General features: G+C 42.9%; 1 protein-coding gene and 1 long non-coding RNA gene across 9 annotated transcripts in view; one reads left to right on the forward strand and one right to left on the reverse strand.

Annotated features, from left to right (window-relative positions):
* Nucleotides 1-15722, reverse strand: part of LOC113619001 (uncharacterized) — a 93405-nt gene extending 77683 nt beyond the window's left edge. For 2 of the 4 annotated variants that reach the window (XR_003432242.1, XR_003432240.1), the window contains exon 1: nucleotides 14887-15707. This is a non-coding gene — a long non-coding RNA (uncharacterized LOC113619001). Of the gene's footprint in view, nucleotides 1-14886 lie in introns of all 4 variants that reach the window. The other 2 variants (XR_003432239.1, XR_003432241.1) reach the window with 2 other exon arrangements.
* Nucleotides 15723-15725: 3 nt separating this feature from the next.
* The window catches only part of SEC24B (SEC24 homolog B, COPII component), a 94035-nt gene continuing 87456 nt past the window's right edge, over nucleotides 15726-22304 (forward strand). For 4 of the 5 annotated variants that reach the window (XM_027103484.1, XM_027103485.1, XM_027103486.1 and 1 more), the window contains exon 1: nucleotides 15726-15988. In XM_027103484.1, the coding sequence (XP_026959285.1) occupies nucleotides 15862-15988 (127 nt within the window). In that variant the 5' untranslated portion in view covers nucleotides 15726-15861. The remainder of the gene's footprint in view (nucleotides 15989-22304) is intronic. The other variant, XR_003432238.1, reaches the window with a different exon arrangement.

A 22304-nucleotide genomic window follows, 5' to 3' on the forward strand; every position in this document is an offset into this window, starting at 1 on the left:
TGTCCAGCACTGTAGCTTGCTGATTGTTGAGTGGAGCTGGGTCTTCGTGTTCGGATGGAGATCTCTGAGAGAGCTTTTTCCATTTGATATTACGTGGGGCTGGGAGGCCTCTGGTGGACCAATGTCCTGCACTCAGATGTCCCGCCTCCGAGGCTCAGGCCTGACACCCAGCCAGAGCACCATGGCCCTGTCCCCCACATGGCTCAGAAGAAAAGGGAGGGAAAAAAAAGAAAGAAAGAAGGAGGAGAGCAACCAAACCAAAAAACAAATCCACCAATGATAAAAAGCGCTAAAAACTATACTAAAAAGAAAAAAAAAACGGACAGACAGAACACTGGACAAATGGTAAAAGCAAAGCTGTACAGACAAAATCACACAGACAGGTGTACACATACACACTCACAAAAGGAGAAAAAGATAAAATATATATACAAAAAAAGAGAGCAACTAAATCAATAAATAAATCTACAAAGCTCTAAATACTAAACTAAGATAAACATACAACCAGAAACAAATTAGATGCAGAAAGCAAACCCCAAGTCTACAGTTGCTCCCAAAGTCCACTGCCTCAATTTTGGAATGATTCCTGTCTATTCATGTATTCCACAGATGCAGGGTACATCAAGTTGATTGTGGAGATTTAATCCACTGCTCCTGAGGCTGCTGGGGGAGATTTCCCTTTCTCTTCTTTGTTCGCACAGCTCCTCGGGTTCAGCTTTGGATTTGGTCCTGCCTCTGTGTGTAGGTCGCCTGAGGGCGTCTGTTCCCTGCCCAGGCAGGATGGGGTTAAAGTAGCAGCTGATTAGGTGACTCTGGCTCATTCAGGCCTCGGGGAGGGAGGGGTATGAGATGCAGGTAGAGCCTGCAGCGACAGAGGCCAGCGTGATATTGCAACAGCCTGAGATACAACGTGTGTTCTCCCGCGGAAGTTGTCCCTGGATCATGGAGCCCTGGCAGTGGCGGGCTGCACAGGCTCCTGGGAGGGGAAGTGTGGATAGTGACCTGTGTTTGCACACGGGCTTCCTGGTAGCAGTAGCAGCAGCCTTGGCGTTTCATGCCCGACTCTGGGGTCCGCGCTGATAGCTGCGGCTCACGCCTGTCTCTGGAGCTCATTTAGACCATGCTCTGAATCCCCTCTCCTCGCGCACCCAAAAACAATGGTGTCTTGCCTCTTAGGAAGTTCCAGACTTGTTCCCGGACTCCCTCCCACCTAGCTGTGGGGCACTAGCCCCCTTCAGGCTGTGTTCATGCATCTAACCCCAGTCCTCTCCCTGGGATCTGATCTCCAAAGCCCAAGCCTCAGCTCTCAGGCCCCACCCGCCCTGTCAGGTGAGCAGACAAGCCTCTTAGGCTGGTGAGTGCTGGTCGGCACCGATCCTCTTTGCAGGAATCTCTCCGCTTTGCCCTCTGCAGCCCTGGTGCTGTGCTCTCCTCTGTGGCTCTGAAGCTTCCCCCCCACCCACTCGCTGTTTCCACCAGTGAAGGGGCTTCCTAGTGTGTGGAAACTTTTCCTCCTTCACAGCTCCCTCCCAGAGGTGCAGGTCCCATCCCTATTCTTTTGTCTCTGTTTTTTCTTTTTTCTTTTGCCCTACCCAGGTACGTGGGGAGTTTCTTGCCTTTTGGGAAGTCTGAGGTCTTCTGCCAGCATCAGTACATGTTCTGTGGTAGCAGTACCTCATGTAGATATATTTTTGATGTATTTGTGGAGAGGAAGGTGATCTCCACGTCTTACTCCTCCGCCATCTTGAAGCTCCAGTTACTGATGGGTTTTGTATTTTTTTAAATAAATTTATTTATTTATTTATTTATGGCTGTGTTGGGTCTTCATTGCTGCTCACAGGCTTTCTCTAGTTGTGGAGAGTGGGGGCTACTCTTCATTGCAGTATGAGGGCTTCTCATTGCAGGGGCTTCTCTTGTAGCGGAGCACGGGCTCTAGGCACATGGGCTTCAGTAGTTGTGGCACACGGGCTCAGTAGTTGTGGCACAGGGGCTCTAGAGCGCAGGCTCAGTAGTTGTGGTGCATGGGCTTAGTTGCTCCGCGGCATGTGGGATCTTCCCAGGGATTGAACCCGTGTCCCTTGCATTGGCAGGTGGATTGTTAACCATTGCACCCCCAGGGAAGTCCCCACTGATAGGGTTTTAATATGAGTCTGAAAGCGATTGATTTATTATGTTCTCTGTGCAGTCAACCCTCTCTGCTAATGATAATCTGTATTTGCAGCTGCTCCCCAGCATGCTAGCATCACTGCCTCAGCTCCACCTCAGATCATCAGGCATTAGATTATCATAAGGAATGCACAACCTAGATCCCTTGCATGTGTAGTTCACAGTAGGGTTCGCACTCTTATAAGAATCTAACACCACCGCTGATCTGACAGGAGGTGGAGCTCAGGCGGTAATGCGAGTGATGGGGAGTAGCTATAAATACAGATGAAGCTTTGCTCACTGGCCTGCCACTCATCTTCTGCTGTGAGGCCTGGTTCCACAGCCCAGTACTGGTCCATGGCCCGGGGGTTGGGGACCCCTGAGCTGCCACATTCTATCATCCAAGGTCCAATCAGGAGACAAAAACCATATCAGTTATTTAAATGGAAAAGTTTAGTATAAACGACTGTAAAGTAGTAAAATGTAGTGAGCTACTAAAGGAGATAAAAGAGGATTCTAAGAGGTACAGAAATGGCACCTGCAGATAGCAGCTACCACCTTTAACACTAATGCGAAGTGAATAAGGAAGGAAAATTCAAAATTGAGAGGCCTCCCACACCAAGGCTGAGATGCATAACTCCAAGGAGACGCGTGGCTGTCACAGGAACCTTCAACCTTCTCGTGGCAACGGAACTGCTACAGGACATGAGCCACAGCAGCCCCACCCCTGGGTGACAGAGAACTTGATGGAGGGCACAGACCTCAGCAGGACTCACTGACCACAGCTCAGGTCTCAAGATGTGGACTTGTTAGTCAAAATGCTCCTAGCAAGGGAGTGAGGAAAGAGAAGGGAAAGGAACTCAGGACCAAGAAGACTGAGAAGGAGCCAGACAGGTAAGAGGAAAAGGTATTATGGAGGGCATCATGCTAAGTGAAATAAGTCAGAGAGAGAAAGACAAATACTCTATGATTAATCACTTATATGTGGAATCCAAAAAAATACAATAAACTCGTAAATATAACAAAAAGGAAATAGACTCAGGTATAGAGAACAAACTAGTGGTTTCCAATGGGGAGAGGGAAGAGGGGAAGGGCAAGAGAGGGGTATGGGATTAAGAGGTACAAACTACTATGTATAAAATAAATAAGCTACAAGGATATTGTACAATACACAAATATAGCCAATATTTTATAATAACTATAAATGGAGTATAACCTTTAAAAATTGTGAAACACTATGTTGTACACCTGTAACTTATATGATATTGTGCATCAACTATATCTCAAAAAAAAAAAAAAGGAGTCAGACAGGTAAGAGGAAAAACAGAAAAGTGGGAGGTAACAGAATCTGAGAGTCAATGTCTGATGCTGCTAAGAGAACTGTCTCAACACCAGCTTTTTGTATTTGCAAGTTTCCTCTATGAGGTTTTTTCTTCTAACCCATCTTCATCTAATCCTACTTAACATTTATACCTTTCAATATCAATTTAGATATCTCCTCTTCTGGGTGCCTTCTCAAATCTGCCCCTTAAACACATGGTTAGGTGCTCCTTTGGCCGCTAAATGCATTTGCACTTATCCTTGTGATAAAATTTAAGCTCCTTAAACTATGAGATTATGTTTTATTCCTCACCGTATCTCCGGATCATAACACACTTCTCAGCACATTGTTAGCATTTCAGCATTTGATAAATTTTTTTTTAATCTTAATAAATTGCTCTTTTCTCTGTCCCAAATCATTTTTGTTATACTTCCATCAAGGCACTTATTACCTATTATTATTTTTGTATGTTATTTCCTCTCCCCAAGAAACCATTAGCTCCTACTACTATGATTGACAAGCACCGTGTATTGCACAGAGTAAGCATTTTCTAAATATTTGCTGTATAAAATGTCACTAAACTCATAAAAGGTGATTAAACTATAGTAAGACGGTTTCAAGACGGGCTTTTGAACTGTGTCTGAAGACACTTCCTTTTATAACTTTATCAGGAGGCATGCAAGAACCTGGGGGAGTACTGTTTTAAACTCATTTGACTACAAGAAGCAAATTAGCTTAAATGGAAAGGGGGAAGTTTCTTCCTATTAGCAGTAGGGCTGCTGTGGAAACTCTGGAGTGAGCTGGAATCAGGCCCTTCATTGCAGGCAAGAGCATTCTCTGTCCCTACCCTCCAGCACATCCTCTGCTTCCATCCTCCCACTCACAGTGGCCTTTCATTCATTCCTTCATCCTTTTCTTCCTTTCTTTTCTTCCCTGATAACAATGATGGAATCACAAGGTAAGGGAGGGAAATGCTGTTGAAAAGCATTCCTGGGAATTCCTTCCCTGGAGGTCCAGTTGTTAGGACTCCGAGCTTCCAGTGCAGGGGGTGAGGGTTGGATCCCCGGTAGGGAAACTAAGATCCCACAAGCCACGAGGCCAAAAAAACCAAAAAACAAAAGCCTTTCCCTAAGGTTGGCAATGGCCTCCTACAGCTCCAGAATTTACAGATCCTCCATTCAAGAGAGGTTCCAAACTGAGATTGAATTATTTTATCCAGCCCCACACTGAGAGCGAAGGGACTTTGATTTACCCAGTTTGTGTCAAGTGCCTACTTCTGGTCCACTCAACCGCAGGGTCTTGCAGCAAAAGCATGGCTAAGAGTTATCCCTGTAACTGCAGCAATGGATCAGTAGGGGACAGAGGTTAGGAAGGATAGGAAACGAAAGAACTAGACAGAAAGAACCTACTACATTATCCACTACACAACCCACCCAGGTCAGAGTTTAAGAGGAGGAAACCATGTCTCGGGGGGGAGGAAGGATCCTAAACAACTATAGCGTTGGCCCTAGATTTAATAGTCAGCAGTCCAATGTAGGCAGTGTAGGGTCAGGTCTGATGTGACTCGGTGGACAGAAGGGCCTAGATCTCATCCCTAGTCACATCGGATATGGCCACTTATGGGGCAGAGGCTCCTTCAGCAGCTCCTTCAGTAGCTCCCATCTTGCTCAGTTATGTCTGACCAATTGGTGAAGGCTGGCCTGCAGGTGAAGGCACTGGAGCTGGGGACAATGGAGGCTTATGATTTCTAGTGTGTTTTGCATCTAGCAGCATATCATTATCCAAACTGACCACTTTGAAAGGCAGCATTTTTTAATGTAGCTAAATATGTTCTTGTAAGTATGTATAGTTTATCACATCTCATACCACTTGTCCTATATTTATTATAGGAGAGGATGACATTGAGCAAGCTGTATATTTAATGTCTCATTTGTTTTACTAATGGAAAAATGACAAAGGAAATTAACCAAAAAAAAAAAAAACCCACTGAATTTTATGGATTTGATCATCAACTCTGCTGCCTCATATCAACTGTTAACTACTTTCTTAAAATCATATGGACTTTTAAAAAAATCTTAACTCATAACTCATTGACCAGAATGGGCCCCAGGGCCAACCTACCACCAAGTGAAATCTGACCATGTGTTGTTTAAAGGCAGAGCTGGAACTGCTCCAGGACTAGCACGACCCATTGCTTTTCCTCTGCTACACACATTCCCCAACCACATCTCTGCCCTAGCCCTTTACAGATGTGTTACACCTGTAAGGATTATCTGCATTTTTAAACTAAAAGAAATAAAACAATTATCAGAAATTTTAGGTGTAGGAGAAGTGAGGTTGTAGAAATAGAAATGGATGTAGATACAGAATTTCCTGTCCTTTCAAATGAGATTGCTGTATAAATATCTTTATTTAAGTTGGTCCACGGTGTTTTATACTATGGAGTGTGAAGCTGAAGGAGTCTAGCAAAATTAAAGAATATTTTAATTACTTTGGTTCCGTATCATCCTAATTTGTAATCCAACACCTAAAAACTGTTCCCCTTTCTACAAAGAAATAAACCATTTTTTATCCATCTAGTTTATTTCTGTGCATTCCTTTCAGATCAACTGCACAAAACACAAAACTTTTCTTATTAATCACATCTCTCTAGGCACACCTACACATTGTCCACCAGATGGCAATGGAAGCCCACCAACAGTTTATACCACAAAGGAGAAAATTAATCAAGACAAAGGGCTGGGGGGACGTTGCTTTCTATCTTTTTTAAACCTAATTGTTAAATGGAGGAGGCTTGTTGCATTTTAGAGCCTTAGATATTGGGCTTTTTAAAAAGCCTAATTAAAAAAAAAACTTTTAGAAAGATATGTTAATGACAGTGTTTTTAGTACTCTAACTAGATTACATTTTCTGGTGATTTTTTTCAATGAAACAAAATGGTACTGAACATCACTGCTTGGGTAAAGTTTGCTAAGATATATTTTTTAAGTTCTCAGTAATCTGCTCATTGAAGTGCTTGGCTGGGGGAGGAGTAGAAAGTGGCATTCCTCTACATGCTTGAAATCACTTACGCTTTTTCTCACCCAACTGAGGCACATGAGAGAATATCCTCTTCACAGACCTCATCAGCTGCTGGAAACTGGGTCAGCTACTTTTGCACTTGGATTCTGGAGTCTTTCAGGCAACCATCCCTTCTTCCTCTATGACTTCCCCCATGTCTCATCCCACTCACTGAATTATTAGGATAATTGTGAGCTTGGGGGGAGTTTCTTAATCATTTTGAGTTTCATATTTCTCAACCTGAGAATTATCTTTTAAATGTCTACTATTTTGTGGAAATAATATTTTAATGAACCTAAAACAATGCCTGGCTCTTGGTAGGTGCTCAAACAATAGCAACAATTATTATTTTTGCCTCCAATTTCTACCTTATTTTGAAAGTGAACATGTGACTTATTAACCATAGTCATTTGTATAGTGTTATCATTTTTGCCTCATGATAAATGCAACAGAATTCTTGCAACAGAATTATGACTGTGCCTATGGTTTATGTGTGCAGGTTAACTATCAAAATTTACATATTTTATGTCTACAAAGAACTCAGGAACTCATGTCTTTGCAGCCGTTACAATTTCGGGTTTCTTTAGCCTGGTAAGCTGAATACAACAACATAGTACACACACAGAAGAAATGCCACCTCAGCTCAGAGTGTGTCTCAAAGCACATATTTTCCAAACTTCAGATGAGGGGGGAGAAACTAATAGATCTCAGAACGGCTGGCTCCCCAGCTCTTAGTTATGGACAAAGTATATGGATTATACGCTTCAGTTATGCAACTTATAGCTTCATTGGAGTAAGTACTTTTTTTGTCTTGGAAACTAGACAGGAAATCCCCACTTTACTCATCTATCATAAATCTCCGGAAATAAGAACAGCTAGGCCTAGAGATCCATTTTGGATTAAGCTTGTTCAATCTACAACCGGGTACCATGTGACCCAGTGTCTGTGGGGAGTCTCATTAGAAGATAATGGCACTGGATAATAAAGATCTTTATTATTATAAGTTTCCTTAGAGATGTAATACAGAGGCCTTTCACTGAAAAAGCAGAAAGGAAAGCTTCCTACAATACCTCTGTATATATTTCCTCTCTCCGAAGTTCCTTACTCATGATAGCTAAAATCTCCTACTGCTCTTTCAATCCCCCAGTCCCTCAGAGGGATTTTGCTTCCACTTTGTTCACTACCTTCTTCCCACATGATGTAAAAGTGAGAAGCCATGGGTTCCAGTGTCCCTGTGTACCAGCCACACCCAGAGGACGGCTGGAGGTCTCCTGGTTATTCTTCTCTTCTTGGTAAGAAGCACGTGGCATCCCCTGGAATGTGTATTTCTCTTTTCCTGAATGTTTGCCTACATTCCCTACCTTGTTATATTTAAAAGGAGAAAATTTCCTGGGAGAAATTCTTGTTTAAAATAACTCTCTCTTGTACCAAGTTTCCTGTAGCTTAAGCCCTATAATATTATATGCTTGCTAGCATGTGATAAGGACTATTTTAGTCTATTACACAGCAACTGTGCATAGGAATCTACTTGATTTCTACTTTTCATTAGTGAAGAAGAAGGCTATTATAAGAAGAAAAAAAAAAAACCTTTTTGAAAGAGATTATGAACCAAGAAAGTAAAGAAACTCTACTTCAATACCTGAATATAATATAGAGGAAAGGAAGGACCTCACAGGAAGGACATTGTTTAGTTTACTAGGGCTGCCATGACAAAATACCACAGACTGGGTAACTTAAAACAATAAAAATGTATTTTCTCATAGTTCTGGAAACTAGATGTCCAAGATCAAGGTTTCAGCAGGGTGGGTTTCTTTTGAGGCCTCTCTCCCTGGTTTGCAGATAGTTTGCAGATAGTATCTTCTCTCTGTGTGTCCTCACATGATCTTTCATCTTCTTATAAGGACACCAGCCAGATTGGATTAGGGCCCATTCATATGACCTCATTTTACCTTAATTACCTCTTTAAAGGTCCTATCTCCAAATACAGTCACATTCTGAGTTATCAGGGGTTAGAACTTCAACATATGAATTATGAGGGGATGCAATTTAGCCCATGACAGAGATTTAAATTTTACAGGAATTAGAGTTGGATATGCCTTTGAAGACTTTAAGGATATTAATAAAGGTTTCTTAATTACTGAAAATATCAAACTAAATGAAATCCAAATGACAAATAGAATGACAGGCTATGGAATCTGGAATTAGGAGAAAGTAGCTAAACCTCCCTCCCAGTGTGGGGATACCTTCTCCAGGATCTGTGCTTGAAAGTATTTCATGTATCAAAATTCAACTCATTTGTCCTTGTTCTGACATCTGAAGCAACAGGCTTACCACTCTTCAGAAGAAAGCTTTCAAAGCTTTTAGGAAGTTTATCATTTTGCCTGGTCTTTTCTTCTCTAGTCCAAATCCCCCAAATTCCTGGACATTTTTTATATGGCAAGCTTTTTAGACATCTTGCCGTCATAGTGTTTTTTAAAAGTATGGCTCTCTAAATGAATTGGTATCTTCAACATGTTTTTAATCTGGCATTTTTTGAATAGGGAATTGTGTTTCACACAACAGATTTTTTTCACGTAATTGAAGTTTATCCTTTCAAGTAGTAACAGAAAAATTAACTTAATCTTCTGTAAAACAGAAACACTCCTTATGATATTTTAACTTACAAAGTTTCATTTTAAAAAATCAGCCCTTTTTTTTTTAAAATACTGAGCAACAGTATATCAACTTTACCTGCTTCCAGCAGATGGCACTAAAGATTGTACAAACTAATTTTCGTCTAGGGTAGAGCTTCCCAGCCCTTTCATGTCATAGCAGAGCTGGAAAATAAGAGTATTTTTCCTGGATAAGTAAACAGTGTGTTGCAGCCGAAGAAGAGGCGCATCGGGGGTCACCTAAAGGCCCCCTCTGGTTCTGAACTGTGTTGCTTCTACATTCGTATGTTGAAGCCCTAACCACCACCATCCCTCATGTGCCTGTAATGGAAACAGGGTCTTTGAGGAGGTGATTAAGGTTAAATGAGGTCAGAAGGTAGAACCATGATCTGATAGAACTGGTGCCCCTGTAGGAAGGGAAGTCCCTGGTGGCGCAGTGATTGAGAATCTGCCTGCCAACGTGGGGGCCACGGGTTTGATCCCTGGTCCAGGAAGATCCCACATGATGCGGAGCAACTAAGCCGCGGCCTGTGCTCTAGAGCCTGTGAGCCACAACTACTGAGCCCGTGAGCCACAGCTACTGAAGCCCGCGTGCCTAGAGCCCGTGCTCTGCAACAAGAGAAGCCACCGCAATGAGAAGCCCACGCACCACAACGAAGAGTAGCCTCTGCTCGCCGCAACTAGAGAAAGCCCATGCACAGCAATGAAGACCCAACGCAGCCAACAATAAATAAATAAATGAATAAAAATTTTTTAAAAAAACAGAAGAGACACCAGAGAGATAGCTCTCCCTTCACCGTGTGAGAACACAATGAGAAGGTGGAGGTCTGCAAGCCAGGAAGAGGGCTCTCACCAGAACCTGACCATGCTGGCACCCTGATCTCAGACTTCCAGCTTCCAGAACTGTGAGAAAATAAATTTCTGTTGTTTAAGCTACCCAGGCTATGGTATTTTGTTACGGCCGCCTGAGCTAATACACCATCTTTCTACAACAAACAATAACCAGCAAGAGGAAAAGGAATTGGCAAAATGGAAACATTGTTGAATGGGTGGCAAGATGATCAGTGTCAACATTGGGCACTCATTAACCCATTAGGAGGTGTTTCAGTATCTTAAAGGCCTAAGAAAGTACTGCTGGTGTAGAAAGCCAGGGAAATTCCAGACCCATTTTAATCTGTACATCAACAGGAACGGTGGGAATACATTATAGCTACTAAGAGGTTCCCTTAGGATTGCAAAGAGGGGCATTCCTTCCCTCAATGGACTTTCAAATGTAAATGAAAAGATGCCCTTTGGAACCTTGCTGCTCAAAGTGTGGTCCAGGATCAGAAGCATCAGCATCACCTGGGAGCTGGCTAGAATTTCAGAATCTCAGGCCTTCCCAAACCTACCAAATCACAATTTGCATTTTAACAAGATCCTCAAGTGATTCATAGGCACATTAAATTTTGAGAAGCATCACTTTACATCTTATATCAGCAAAACAAAAAGAGAAGAGTAAGCTTGGTTCTAAAGCTTCAAAGAAGCTCACTTTTGGGAATTCCCAAAAGTGGCAGTCCAGTGGTTAGGAATCTAAGCTTCCACAGCTGGGGGCCTGGGTTCAATCCCTGGTCGGGGAACTAAGATCCTGCAAGCTGTGTGGCACAGCCAGAAAAAAAAAAGGAAAAGGGGGGGGAAAAAAAAGCTCACTTTTCTGTTTGGTGGAAATACACTTGTGGCCTAGGAGAGTTTACCCTGGATTTGTGAATATTGGGACTTATGAACAAGGAGCTTTGGGAACCTAACCTGTTCATATGTAAAAGAGTTTATAAGGTTCTAAAAATGGGTTGTATATCCCTGCTGTCAATGCCCTTCAGAATACCAGGTAAGAAACTCTCAGATGGTAGAGACCTGTGGGCTATGTTTATCATATTCTCAGTGTAATATACAGGGTTGTTCAATTTAACTAATTGCCCTAGACTGCTGTGCATTTAAGTTCTTCCATTTTTTCAATATTCTGATGGTGATTGCTGCTCTCACTGTGCCTATATCAACAGTGTTTCCTTCTCCTGCCTCGTGATTCATTGTTTCTAACCTGCTGGGGGCTGGATAAGTGGATAACTACAGAAATTACGGTATAGCTAAAATAATAGCCAAATATTCTAAGTGAGAACTTGAGAGAATTTTCTGTAAGTGCACTTTTGCACGTAGGCTGACTATGTGGTAATTATTTGCCTAAAAATCCCACCTTTCTTTTTTTCTTTTAGGATCTTAGTTTGCCTTAGAGAGTTGAGACTTAAATGATAGTTAAATTACATCAACATAAGTGATCAAAAGATATGAACATCAGAGAAATTATTTCTTCCCATCATAATATGTCCTGGAACTCAACTTAGAATGCCCTAATCGGGGTCCCCAACTCCCGGGCCACGGACCAATACCGGTCCACGGCCTGCTGGGAACCGGGCCGCAGAGCAGGCGGTGAGCAGCGGGTGAGCAAGTGAAGCTTCATCTGCCGCTCCCCGTCCCTCCCCGTCCCTCCCCATCCCTCCCCATCCCTCCCCATTGCTTGCATTACCGCCTGAACCATCCCCCATTGCCCCCACCCTGTCTGTGGAAAAACTATCTTCCACAAAACTGGTCTCTGGTGCCAAAAAGGTTGGGGACAGCTGGCCCTAATAAAAAGGAGAAACAAAGATTCACAAGGAATGTGAGAAAAAAATAACACAAGTTTATAGAAAAAAAATCAAGAAATAAATATAAGAAAGTAGGATTATATGTAAAGGATCCTGCATAGGATCTTCAGGGACAGATTACATCCTATTAATCTTTGTATCCTCAATACCTGGCCTACTAAAAATGCAATAAATGTGTAAAGAGATCAGAAAAAGGAGAGGAAAGAAGAAAATCATGTCTTCATATTGGGAGAGGTACATCTAATAGGGAATGCCACTGAAAGAGGAAAGGTATTCTACAAAGGTCACATGTAATTTAAAAACTAGAGGGAAAAAAAAAAAAAGCTGAGGAAGATGGGAAGCCAGGTACAACAGAGAAGGACCTGGATTAGCATTTTTTGAGATAAAAATAGGTGTTCAGTTGTCCAAGGCTCCCACAACTTCTGTTACAGAGAATGTGAGTCCTAAATTGGGGGTGACAAATAGTGATACGTGTGTCAGAATTTGACATTCAGCAAAAATGTCCCTCCTGCACCTGTGGCAGGGCTTACTTTCAATTATAGCACTTTTTCCCATTGAACACAAACTGGGCAACAGCATTTATCTTCACATTGCCCATCGAAACAATTAAGATTGACGCTACCATATTTGACGCTCCTGGAACAAAGTATCACTTTTAATGACTGGCAAAAGATTGGAGAAATGTCCTGAAGAAAAGGACCATCGTTTCCTGATGTTGAAAAGAATGAACCAATTCAGCTTAACTTTGCGATTCAAAGCAGTGGTCCTCAAATTTTCTTGTGCATCAGAAACACCAGGAAAGCTTGCTATTGGGTCGCATCTCCAGAGTTCAGTAGGTCTGTGGTGGGACCTGAGAACTTGCATTTCAAACACTTTGATATTTGCCATTCTAAATGTCACTGGAACAAATTCTAAATATGTAAAACTGAAAATCCTTTGACAAGCAAAATAGTACATAATAATTAGCATAGCTTTATGAAGAAAAATGTAAATTAATCAAGTATACTACGTAGTGAATAGAGCAAAGACTTTGGAGCTAAACAGACTTTGGTTTGAGCTCTGGTTCTGCCATTTACAGGTTCATGATTTTTACTAAGATTACTTGAACTCTATATAAGCCTTAGTTTCCTCTGGTAAAATGGGGATAAGAAAAATATCCAATAGAGTTATTGTGAGGACTAAATGGGGGGGGAATATATCTAAAGTGACTAGCACAGTGCCTGGTACATGGTAAGCATTCATTCAATCCTTCATCCTATTCCTCATTTTCTTCACCGATAGCAGTCATGGGACTTAGTAGAGTGAAATAACATATCTTCATAAAGGTTGTAGGATCTGTCATGCAAAAGATTCTTACAAGCATGCTAGAAAATACCACGGTGAATTAGCAGACAGGTGGAAAGAGCTTAGGTGATAAAGACTGTGGGGAAGATGGGTTAAAACACAGAGTCCCCGTCCTTCTTTAGGAGTCTCCCCTAAAGAGACGGGGCTCAACTTCAGTCCATATACCTGTGATTAAAATGGGCTTCTTATACCCCAAAGCAGCGGTCCCCAACCTTTTTGGCACCAGGGACCAGTTTCGTGGAAGACAATTTTTCCACAGACGAGGCAGCGGGTCGGGGGGATGGTTCAGGCGGTAATGAGAGCGATGGGGAGCGGCAGGTACCAGTCCGTGGCCCGGGGGTTGGGGACCCCTGCCCAAGAGGATACATTCCAAGGACAGAAAGCCAATTGGCTCGTTATTCCCTTACCCTTATAATAGCAGCCCTTAATACAGGGCTCTTCTCTGAGCCATTTTTCAAAGGCGGCATTGGAATCTGTAATCGTGTAATATTCTCGATGAAGCAGAGTGTGGTCTTTTGCTTATGCGGGGGCTTAGGTTTTTGCGGAAAAGCTGGAAATGCTGTAGAAAAGTGCTTGCCCATTTTGTGTAGATGGATGATGTATTGTTGAAAATCCTAAAACCCAGAAAGTACAAACTATTACAAAAGACAATTGTGGGCTGTATATTTGATGATACTAATGAATTATTTTTAATGATTTTAGGTATAATAACGGTATTGTGTTTATGTTATACATTTAGAGATACATGTTGAATACCTACTGATAAAATGATATGTCTGAAATTCATTTCGAAATAATCTCAGAAGGGACTTCCCTGGCTGTCCAGTGGTTAAGACTCCACACTTCCACTGCAGGGGGCAGTGGAACTGATCCCTGGTGGGGGAATTAAGATCTCATATGCTGCACAGTGCAGCCAAAAAGAAAAAAACTTAATCTCGGGAGAGTGGATGTTGGTGCCAGTATAGATAAGCAAGATTAGCCCTGAACTGACAAATGTTGACGCTGGCTGATGAGTATATATGGTCCATTATACTACTTTCTCTTACTTTGTATTTCTTTGAAATTATCTACCTAAAATGTTAAAAAATTCAAGTAGTTTTATTAATGGGATATTGCTTTCTAGGACAGGATTGTGTTATAATATCTGTACAGTGTAATTTTCTCTAAAGATTCTGAAAATTTACATTTAACAAAATTATTGGCTTTTAAACCTAAGAATTTGGCTTAATGCATCTTTCACATGCAGGAACTAGTATATTTTAGCTTCTGGATATTGTAATGTAAAAGTGTTGCTTGGGTTGCTTATTAGTGTAGTGTATAACATGGAAAGGAAAAATTAATCAGAATTATGGAAATAAGAATAAAGATAAATTCCAAAAACAAAAGTACAAATCCAACTACTGAAATCCTATTTGTAATTCATTTGGTGCATTAAAGCACCAAGTATCATTAATTCACGGCAGCAACTAAAGGGAAGCTTCGCATTATTCTAGGACTACAACACACTTTATGTTTGGCATAATCATTCAGTAATTAGACATCGCTCCAGAAATACAACCTTGCAACATCCCATTCGGAATTCGACGCTTTTGAACAATTTCATTTCTAACAAACACAGAATGACTGTGGCATACTCAGGATTCCAAGATGGCAAAACGACTTGGGTAATGCAGTCCCAGGGCTTGCTTACCAGTTAACATGCTGGGACAGGCCAGAGATTCAACGATTTCATAAGCGAAGACAAACCACGCTGAGTTCTTGCTTTGGGTGTTACAGCTTCTCTTCTGAACATCAACAGGATGAGCCAACTCTTGGCAAAAATCATGAGGACGATAAAGTTTGCCTTTCAGCTTCCCTTATACTCCATTTCCCCCTTTCCTTTCCCAGGATTTAAGTCAGTGGGAAAAGTTCTCAATTCTTATTGAGATACTGTGCTTATCATAGAAAAATATTTCTTTTTCTTTTGCCCAGGATTATAATTCCCTACGGACAGGGAGCTTGAATGTCTATTTCCTTTAGGATTTAATATTAAGGGGGAAAACACCTCAAGATTAAAAAAAAAGCCAAACCCAGGGTTCCTCTTCGGAGGAAGGGTGAGCGGGGTCAGTCCGGCCAGGCGCTGCCTTGGTCTCTGGAGGTCACCCCGCAGCTCTGGAACCCCGTCCCCGCACCGCACCGCCCGGCCCAGGCCCGCCGCGCTCCTGCCTCCGCCCCACGTGGGAGCGGGCCCAGCGCCATCTATCCTGGTCCACCCCTTTCGCCCCGAGGCGACAGCAGGTCAGCCCGGGCCCGAGGTCGCAGGGCTGGCTGGGAGGCTGCCGCCCCGCGCCCCGCCTCCGGCCTGGGCGCGCCGGGCTCCGCCTGCAGGGGACGCTGCGGCTCGCAGAGTCAGCGCCTGCCGGGAGCGACCCGCGGGGTGGGAGTCCCGCGTCTCGGGGCTCGAGGCGGCGGCGGGGCAGGGCCGGGAGGGGTTCCGGCGCCCGCAGCGGCCGAGCTAGGCTCCAGGGCGGAGCGCGAGCACTCCAGCCACGGTCCCGGGTGACTCCGTCGGTGACGCCGGGCGCGTTCCTTCCTCTTCCTCTCGCCGCTCCGGCTCCGCCTTCCCTTCCCTTCCCTCCGCCCAACTACCCGAAGCGGAGCCGCGGCCGCCGCCCGCAGTGCCGTCATGTCGGCCCCCGCCGGGTCACCTCATCCGGCCGCCAGCTCCCGGATCCCGCCCAAGCTTGGCGGAGCCGCCGCCTCAGGAGCCGCCGCGCCCGCGGGCCCGGGCCCGGGGCCTCACCAGCAGAACGGTGAGGAGGGCGGCCGGGGCGGAGCGCGGGGCCTAGTGCTGGCGGGGCAGCCTGCGCGGCCGAATCGGGCGGGGCGGGAGGGAGGGCGGTGGGAGGGGGGGCGGCTGCCGGGGCGGGGTGGGGGGCGGCACGAGGTGGGGGTCGGCCCCGGGGGTTTGGGGGGCTGGGGGGGAGGGGCGGCCCGGCGCGGGGGCCGGCCCAGGGAATTAGGGAGCAGGGCTGTCTCTGTAGTGTGACCCCGGGCCCGAAACCACGGGGACGAGTAGGGGCCATAGAAAAGGGGGAGACCAGACACCGCGTGAAATCCCTTTTATCCAGCCCGGGCGCAGGGGAGTTTCCACGGGCGACCCCTTCGCCCAGATACCGGGCGAAAAGCCGAGGCCGCAGAGTGCGTGGTCCGTGGAAGGCTGGTGTAGCCATGGAGCTGGGAGGGTTGTGCCCTTCCTGTCTCAGGAAAATTGCTCTGATTTCTGAGGCCCGGCGAGCACGCTGCCTGGAAGGGAACTGAAGTTAGTGCCCAAGTTTGTAGACAAAGGGTGTAAAGATGCAACACAAGTGTAACTGTAACCCTGACCCAGTTCGGCCTCAAGATCTGTCATTGCTGCTGCGGCCGCTACTCGAGCGTTTGGAGTTTGCTGGTCGTGTTTGAAAGGGAGCAGGTGTCAAACGGATTTAAACGAATACTTTTAGATCTGGGTGTTCCCCTCCCCGCCCCCCCCCCAGCTTCACTTTCAAAAACACAAAAACGTGCCAGAGTTGGCCCTGTTTGAGGCAAGGCCTTCATACCGGCAGCAGCCAATGCACCGTGAAAGCGCTTTCATACTAAGGTCGCGGGCTTTGGGGATGCGCGAGTTTCAGCTGAAAAATGATCGGTTCTAGTATTCCCTCATCTTGAGATTTGGAATGTTCGTGGCTGGGGCCGGGGGAGAGGGGGCCTCCCTTTATAGACGATAACATTTTAGATGAGAACTCTCGAAAGTGATGGACTGAATACTTAAGAATATGTCTGGTTCTCTGTAAAAGAGAGCAAGGTCTGCTGGTACTCTTTAAAAATGGTTGTTGGACTGACCTATTTTATCCAATCTGTGAAATGAAAACTTACTAGACTTTATAAACCAGTTCAGCCAGCATCTAAATTTTATAACTGATACTTTTCAAGCTTGCAGTTTATCGTTTATCCTGAGAACCAGAAGTTGATTTTTTTTCATAAGTCAAACGTGATGGCTTAGCCTTATCCTTTGGATCAGCCATACTTGTCAGTATTACGTGCTTTACTTTCACTGGTCATTGTTTACTCTATGGGTTTTGAATGTGAACAGTGTAGTAGGTTTTGTACTTCTGTCCTGAACATACATGAAGATATTATTTGTGAGCAGGTTTTGTTCTTGTAAACTTGATATAAATTCTTGTTTTTGTTTTGTTTTTAGAATAGCTTTGTGTGTGGAGGAACTAGAACATGATAATTTAGGAAGCGATCCCACGTCTTTTAGAATATTTTAAATCCATGATTAATAGTGATCCAAGGATTGTGTCTTGATTTTCTGAGTATGCATTATTGTCTTAGTGTACAGTTTTTAGAGTGGCAAGTATTTACCTCAGCCTTAACAAATTTTGTGAACGCTCAAGGAATGGCAGGATATCAGTTGTGATCAGGCTGTTAAATATGTAAAAACAAATCAGTTAATACATTTAGAAGCCAAAAATAGATGATGCTTGATTTCTGCTGTTTATAATCGTTACTTTGACATAATTCATTTCAACATTTTTTGCATGCTTGCCAGTTGGGGGCTCAAGGTTAGCCTAGTAGAAAAGACAGAATCCCTGCCTTTCTTGTAAATTGACGTGTATTTTGGTGACATTTGAGTTGGTTATGACCTTGAGGGATTTGACAGGGATGGATAGGAGAGGAGGGCTATCTCAAGGACATGAACAGAAGTCTCAAAATTTAGAAACTAAGAGGCAGAAAGGGTGTTGGGTGAGAGGGAAAACCCAAGAATACCTAAAAGGGGCCAAGTTACAGAAAGGCCTTAAATGCTAAGGAATTTAGAAATTAAGATAAAGAACTAGAGTTAATTTTTGTTTGTTTTTTGTAAAAGTAAGTAGCTTAAGTAGGTAAATAACAAGATAAAATCTGTTTTTGTTTTGTTTGTTAATCTTAGAAGAAAGTAATTTTTGCTATATGGTATTTGGCACCCATAGATAACGATTAAGCAGTCATTCAGGTTTGTGGTTGATTCTTTAGCCCCACGTAAACTAGTTTGCCTTTTAATATATCTCTGTGGAATTCCAGCACGGTGAAAAAGAAATAGGTCAGAAGTACGAGTTTGAAGCATCACAGAAGACAGAGTTGTAAAACTGGAATGGTACTTAGAGATCACTTAGCTTAGCGGTTATCAAACATTTTTAAAAACAGATTTGTTTTCCTGCAGAGCCCTGCTATAGAAATCAGAAAAAAGCAGAGCTGTTGTGGTTAAAATAGAGGTGGAGGTCCAGGTGTTTTGGGAACACAGTCTGTAAAACACCTAGTTCACTTCTCTAATTGAACAGATCCAGAAAGTTTTGGGTGGGTGTTTTTCACCAATGCCCGTATAAGCTTCTTGAGGGTAGCAGCCTGCCTCCTGTTCACTGCTGTATATTCAGGGCCTAGAACAAGTTATAGTCTCATTAAACATTTGTTAAATGAAGTCTAATACAGTCTTCTAGTTCCAAGTCCAATCTCTTTCTATTAACAGACTCTAAGAAGTCTCTTATTAGAAACTTTGATATTGGAAAGGGTAGGGAGGCAGAAATCGGGCCTTCATTATTACTTTTCCTTATTTTCTATGTTTAATTGTTAACATGCTTTCCCCCATTTATTTGAAGATAGAATTTGACTTCTTTGAGTCTTTGAAATATTTCTTTTTAAACTTCCTTCCTTGAAGTTATATTTCTGTACTTCAGTTTTTCATTGAGCACCATGTGGGCGGTTTAGAATTATTTGTATTTTCATATGAAGTATTAGTTGAACATTTTTCAACTTTTACTCTGCCTTTTGAGAGTCCTTCCAAAACTGAGTCCTCAAACAAGGGGAGACTGAGTGAATAATATCCTGGTAATGATGGCATAACCCCATAATTTCCCCCAATCGACTTAAATTGAAAGAGGTCTTTTTAGAATTTTGGGGGGCGGTGGGTCACCCAAATTTACCAGTAAAACACTGCTTTTTAATTCTACATTTAGGAAGCAAGTGGTGCTCATTTTCAAATGAAAATGTGTTTTCTTCCTTCCATGTGCCTTTTCCAAGAATGATACTACTGGCAGTTTTATCATTTTAATTGTTAATAATGCAAGGAAGATGAGATAGTAATGGGAATTACGAGAATTCATTATGGAAGCTATAAATAAATATACCATTCACTCAGCAATACTGTCTGGTCGGTTATAGGAAACCCTTCAACTCTGAGAGCACATGCAAAATTTAAAATGATACAAATCTCCCTAGTGTGTCTGAAGTAAGTTTCTTTTGATCAGAGCAGTATCTGTGTCTCAGGTTTCTAGTCTTCCTTTCTAGCTAACCAGAAGCATCAGGTCCTCTCATGAAGATACTGCCATGGTATAACATAGCTTTCTGCACACGTAATTTCCCCCTAGGTTGATTAATAGATATCTCAAGGATCTTAAAAAATATATAAACAAGTGACTTTTATCTGGGTTTAGTTTTTATTGTTGTTGCTGTATTGCTTTGGTTATTTTTATTGTATTTTCATTCCCATGCCACTCCCTCCCCCTCAGTTTCTGAGGTTATATCTGTACTGATTTTTGTAAATCACATTCATTGCTACTGATCCTAGTATTTCAGCTAACTTCCATCTTTCTGATTCATCTGTGAACCCTGAAGTATTTATTAGATGCTAAAGACATTGAAATAGAACAGATTTTGAGCCAATCTTCAGCAGACTTTCCTAGAAATGAGAGTATCTTCACAGTCAGCACTGCGTGTTAGAGCAGATCATGTCATATTCAGCCCTGGGGAAGCCACTATTATTTCCAGTAGGCTAAGCATACTCAGAATTGTCAGAAAGTGTGGGCTAGTGAAAAGGCTGTAGGCTCTGTTACAGCCCAGGGTTTTGTGGAGAAAATTACTTAACATCTCTGGACTTCAGGGGATAATAATACCTCCCTCGTAGGGTTGTTGAGAAGATTACATTAAATGAGGTACTATTTTTTAAAGTACCTGGTGCTTAGCAAAATGAGACGCTTAGCAAATGAGGGTCCCCTCATATCAGGATATAAATTCTTCATGTGGCAGATACCGCGTGAGTTTTCCTCATCACATTCCATGGCAGCATGCAGTAGGCACTCAATGGAGTAAGTGAACTTGTCTATTATTTTTTTACACTCCCTCCCACGAATCTGCTCTTGGAAGGTTTCCTCTAATAGGCCACTACCTCAGCTAGCTGGTTTGCGGGAAGAGGGGTTTCATCGGTTTTAAGTTTTCTAAAATTGTGTGCTGAAAGCTACCTGTAAGAGGAACTGAGGAAAAAGCGGATGAAGTAGGGAGGGGGGAGGGACTAGTAAAATGCCTTGCCTAGGCAGTGGCCAGGTCCTAACTTGCTTGTTTTTCCTAGTATTTCTGTGAAATGGGCTTTGGAACCTGCAATACCTGGCTTCTTCACTACTTCCCAACTATTTGAAATTGTATGAATTAGTGACCTTTCGTGCCCCTGTTTGTTTGTTTGTAAAATGACAATAGTGGTACTTCACAGGACTTGAGAGAATTATATAAGATTATATATAGGAAAGTAAAGTACCTGGCATGTAGTAGGTTTTCAAACAATATTGATTTTCTTTTGGCCCCTTCACTCTTAGCACTCATTATCATGACATGCAAAGAGGACAACTGATGTAGTGGCAGGAATAACCTATACTTAGTGCAGTGAGATTTCATCCAAATGGTTGCATAGGCTGTGTCTGCCAGCAGTGACTGGAACAGTTGCCTTTGTGGCTATTAGCCCTCCATCAGGAAGAATAATCCAGGGGAATCAGATGTGACTGAGACTCCCCCGTTTTTAAATCACTGGAGTTTCTAATTGCAGATTTCTTTAGAGGTGTATGTGTGTGTATACATTTTATGCTCACTAAAAATGTATTTTAGTAATATTATTGATACTTTATTGGTAGGAGTAGTATATTCAAACTATTTAGTAATCAGTACTGCATGTACTGACCACTGAATGGATACCAACCTTGCCCCTAGAGCAGAATTCAGACAGACTGCAGTGTGCCAGGCATTAGTCCTTTAGCTGCTAAGTCGTGAGTGGCTGTGTGGCAAGGGGCCAGCATGGTGGGGCGCAGCAGAGAGTCAGGGTCAGGACTGTGGCTTTTGACCAGCTGGTTCAAGAGCATTTTAACAGTTTGATAAGGACGATTGTTAAAGTGCATACTGGCTGAGTATTGACGGACTTCTTGGTTACTCAGTGATGAATGAATTACCTTCTTAGATCTGATTCTCCTTCTCCCAATTAGTACGAATTGTATCTCAATAGGATAGAGGAGTTTGTACTCCGATGACCTTTCATTATCTTTTAAAGATAATGAAAACTTTTCATCTGACATTTTTAAAAAGTTGGAAATTCAATTCAGGAAACGACTAATGAAACAAAAATACATTAAAAATGTTGCTTCTCTGTGGGATTGGTGGGGGGATGAGGAAACATTAAGAGCCTATGGTTTTTTGTATAGTGACTAGACTTTCCATAAAATACTTGATTTGTAAATTTTGATTTTCATGTCGAGTTTGCTTAAAGCAGGAATAGAATGAGTTTTCCTTTGGTGAGACTCTTATCTCTGAAAGGAGATTATGTCACTGAGGCAGATCTATCCCTTGGGTGGATCTTGTGATAATTTACTCTTGCTAAGGAGGGCATAGATGCTTATAGAAAATCAGGCTGTATCTAGCTTGTATATGATAATATCAGTCAGGCTGACCAGCTGAAACCTCTGCAGCTGTGATTAGAGTTGGGGAGATTATCCTGGATCTGGGCAGGCCTGATATAATTACAACCATCCTTATTAGAAACTGGAGGAGTCAGCCTGCAGAGAAAGTAATGTGACCATAGAGCAGAGGTTAGGATGTTGTGCTTTGAAGTTGGAGGAAGGGGCCATGAGCTCAGGAATGCAGGTGGTTACTAGAAGCTGAAAAAGGCAAAGAAATGGATTCTGTCCTCAGGCCTCGGAAGGAACCAGCTTTGCCCATGGTACCTTGATATTAGCCCAGTGAAACTGACTTTGGATTTCTGACTTCGAGAACTCTAAAAGAATAAATTTGTGTTATTTC

Source organism: Aethalodelphis obliquidens, unplaced genomic scaffold (genome assembly GCF_003676395.1).
Source record: "Aethalodelphis obliquidens isolate GAN/ISIS:26980383/991018 unplaced genomic scaffold, ASM367639v1 scaffold6, whole genome shotgun sequence".
In the NCBI taxonomy this organism is placed as follows: Eukaryota; Metazoa; Chordata; class Mammalia; order Artiodactyla; family Delphinidae; genus Aethalodelphis; species Aethalodelphis obliquidens.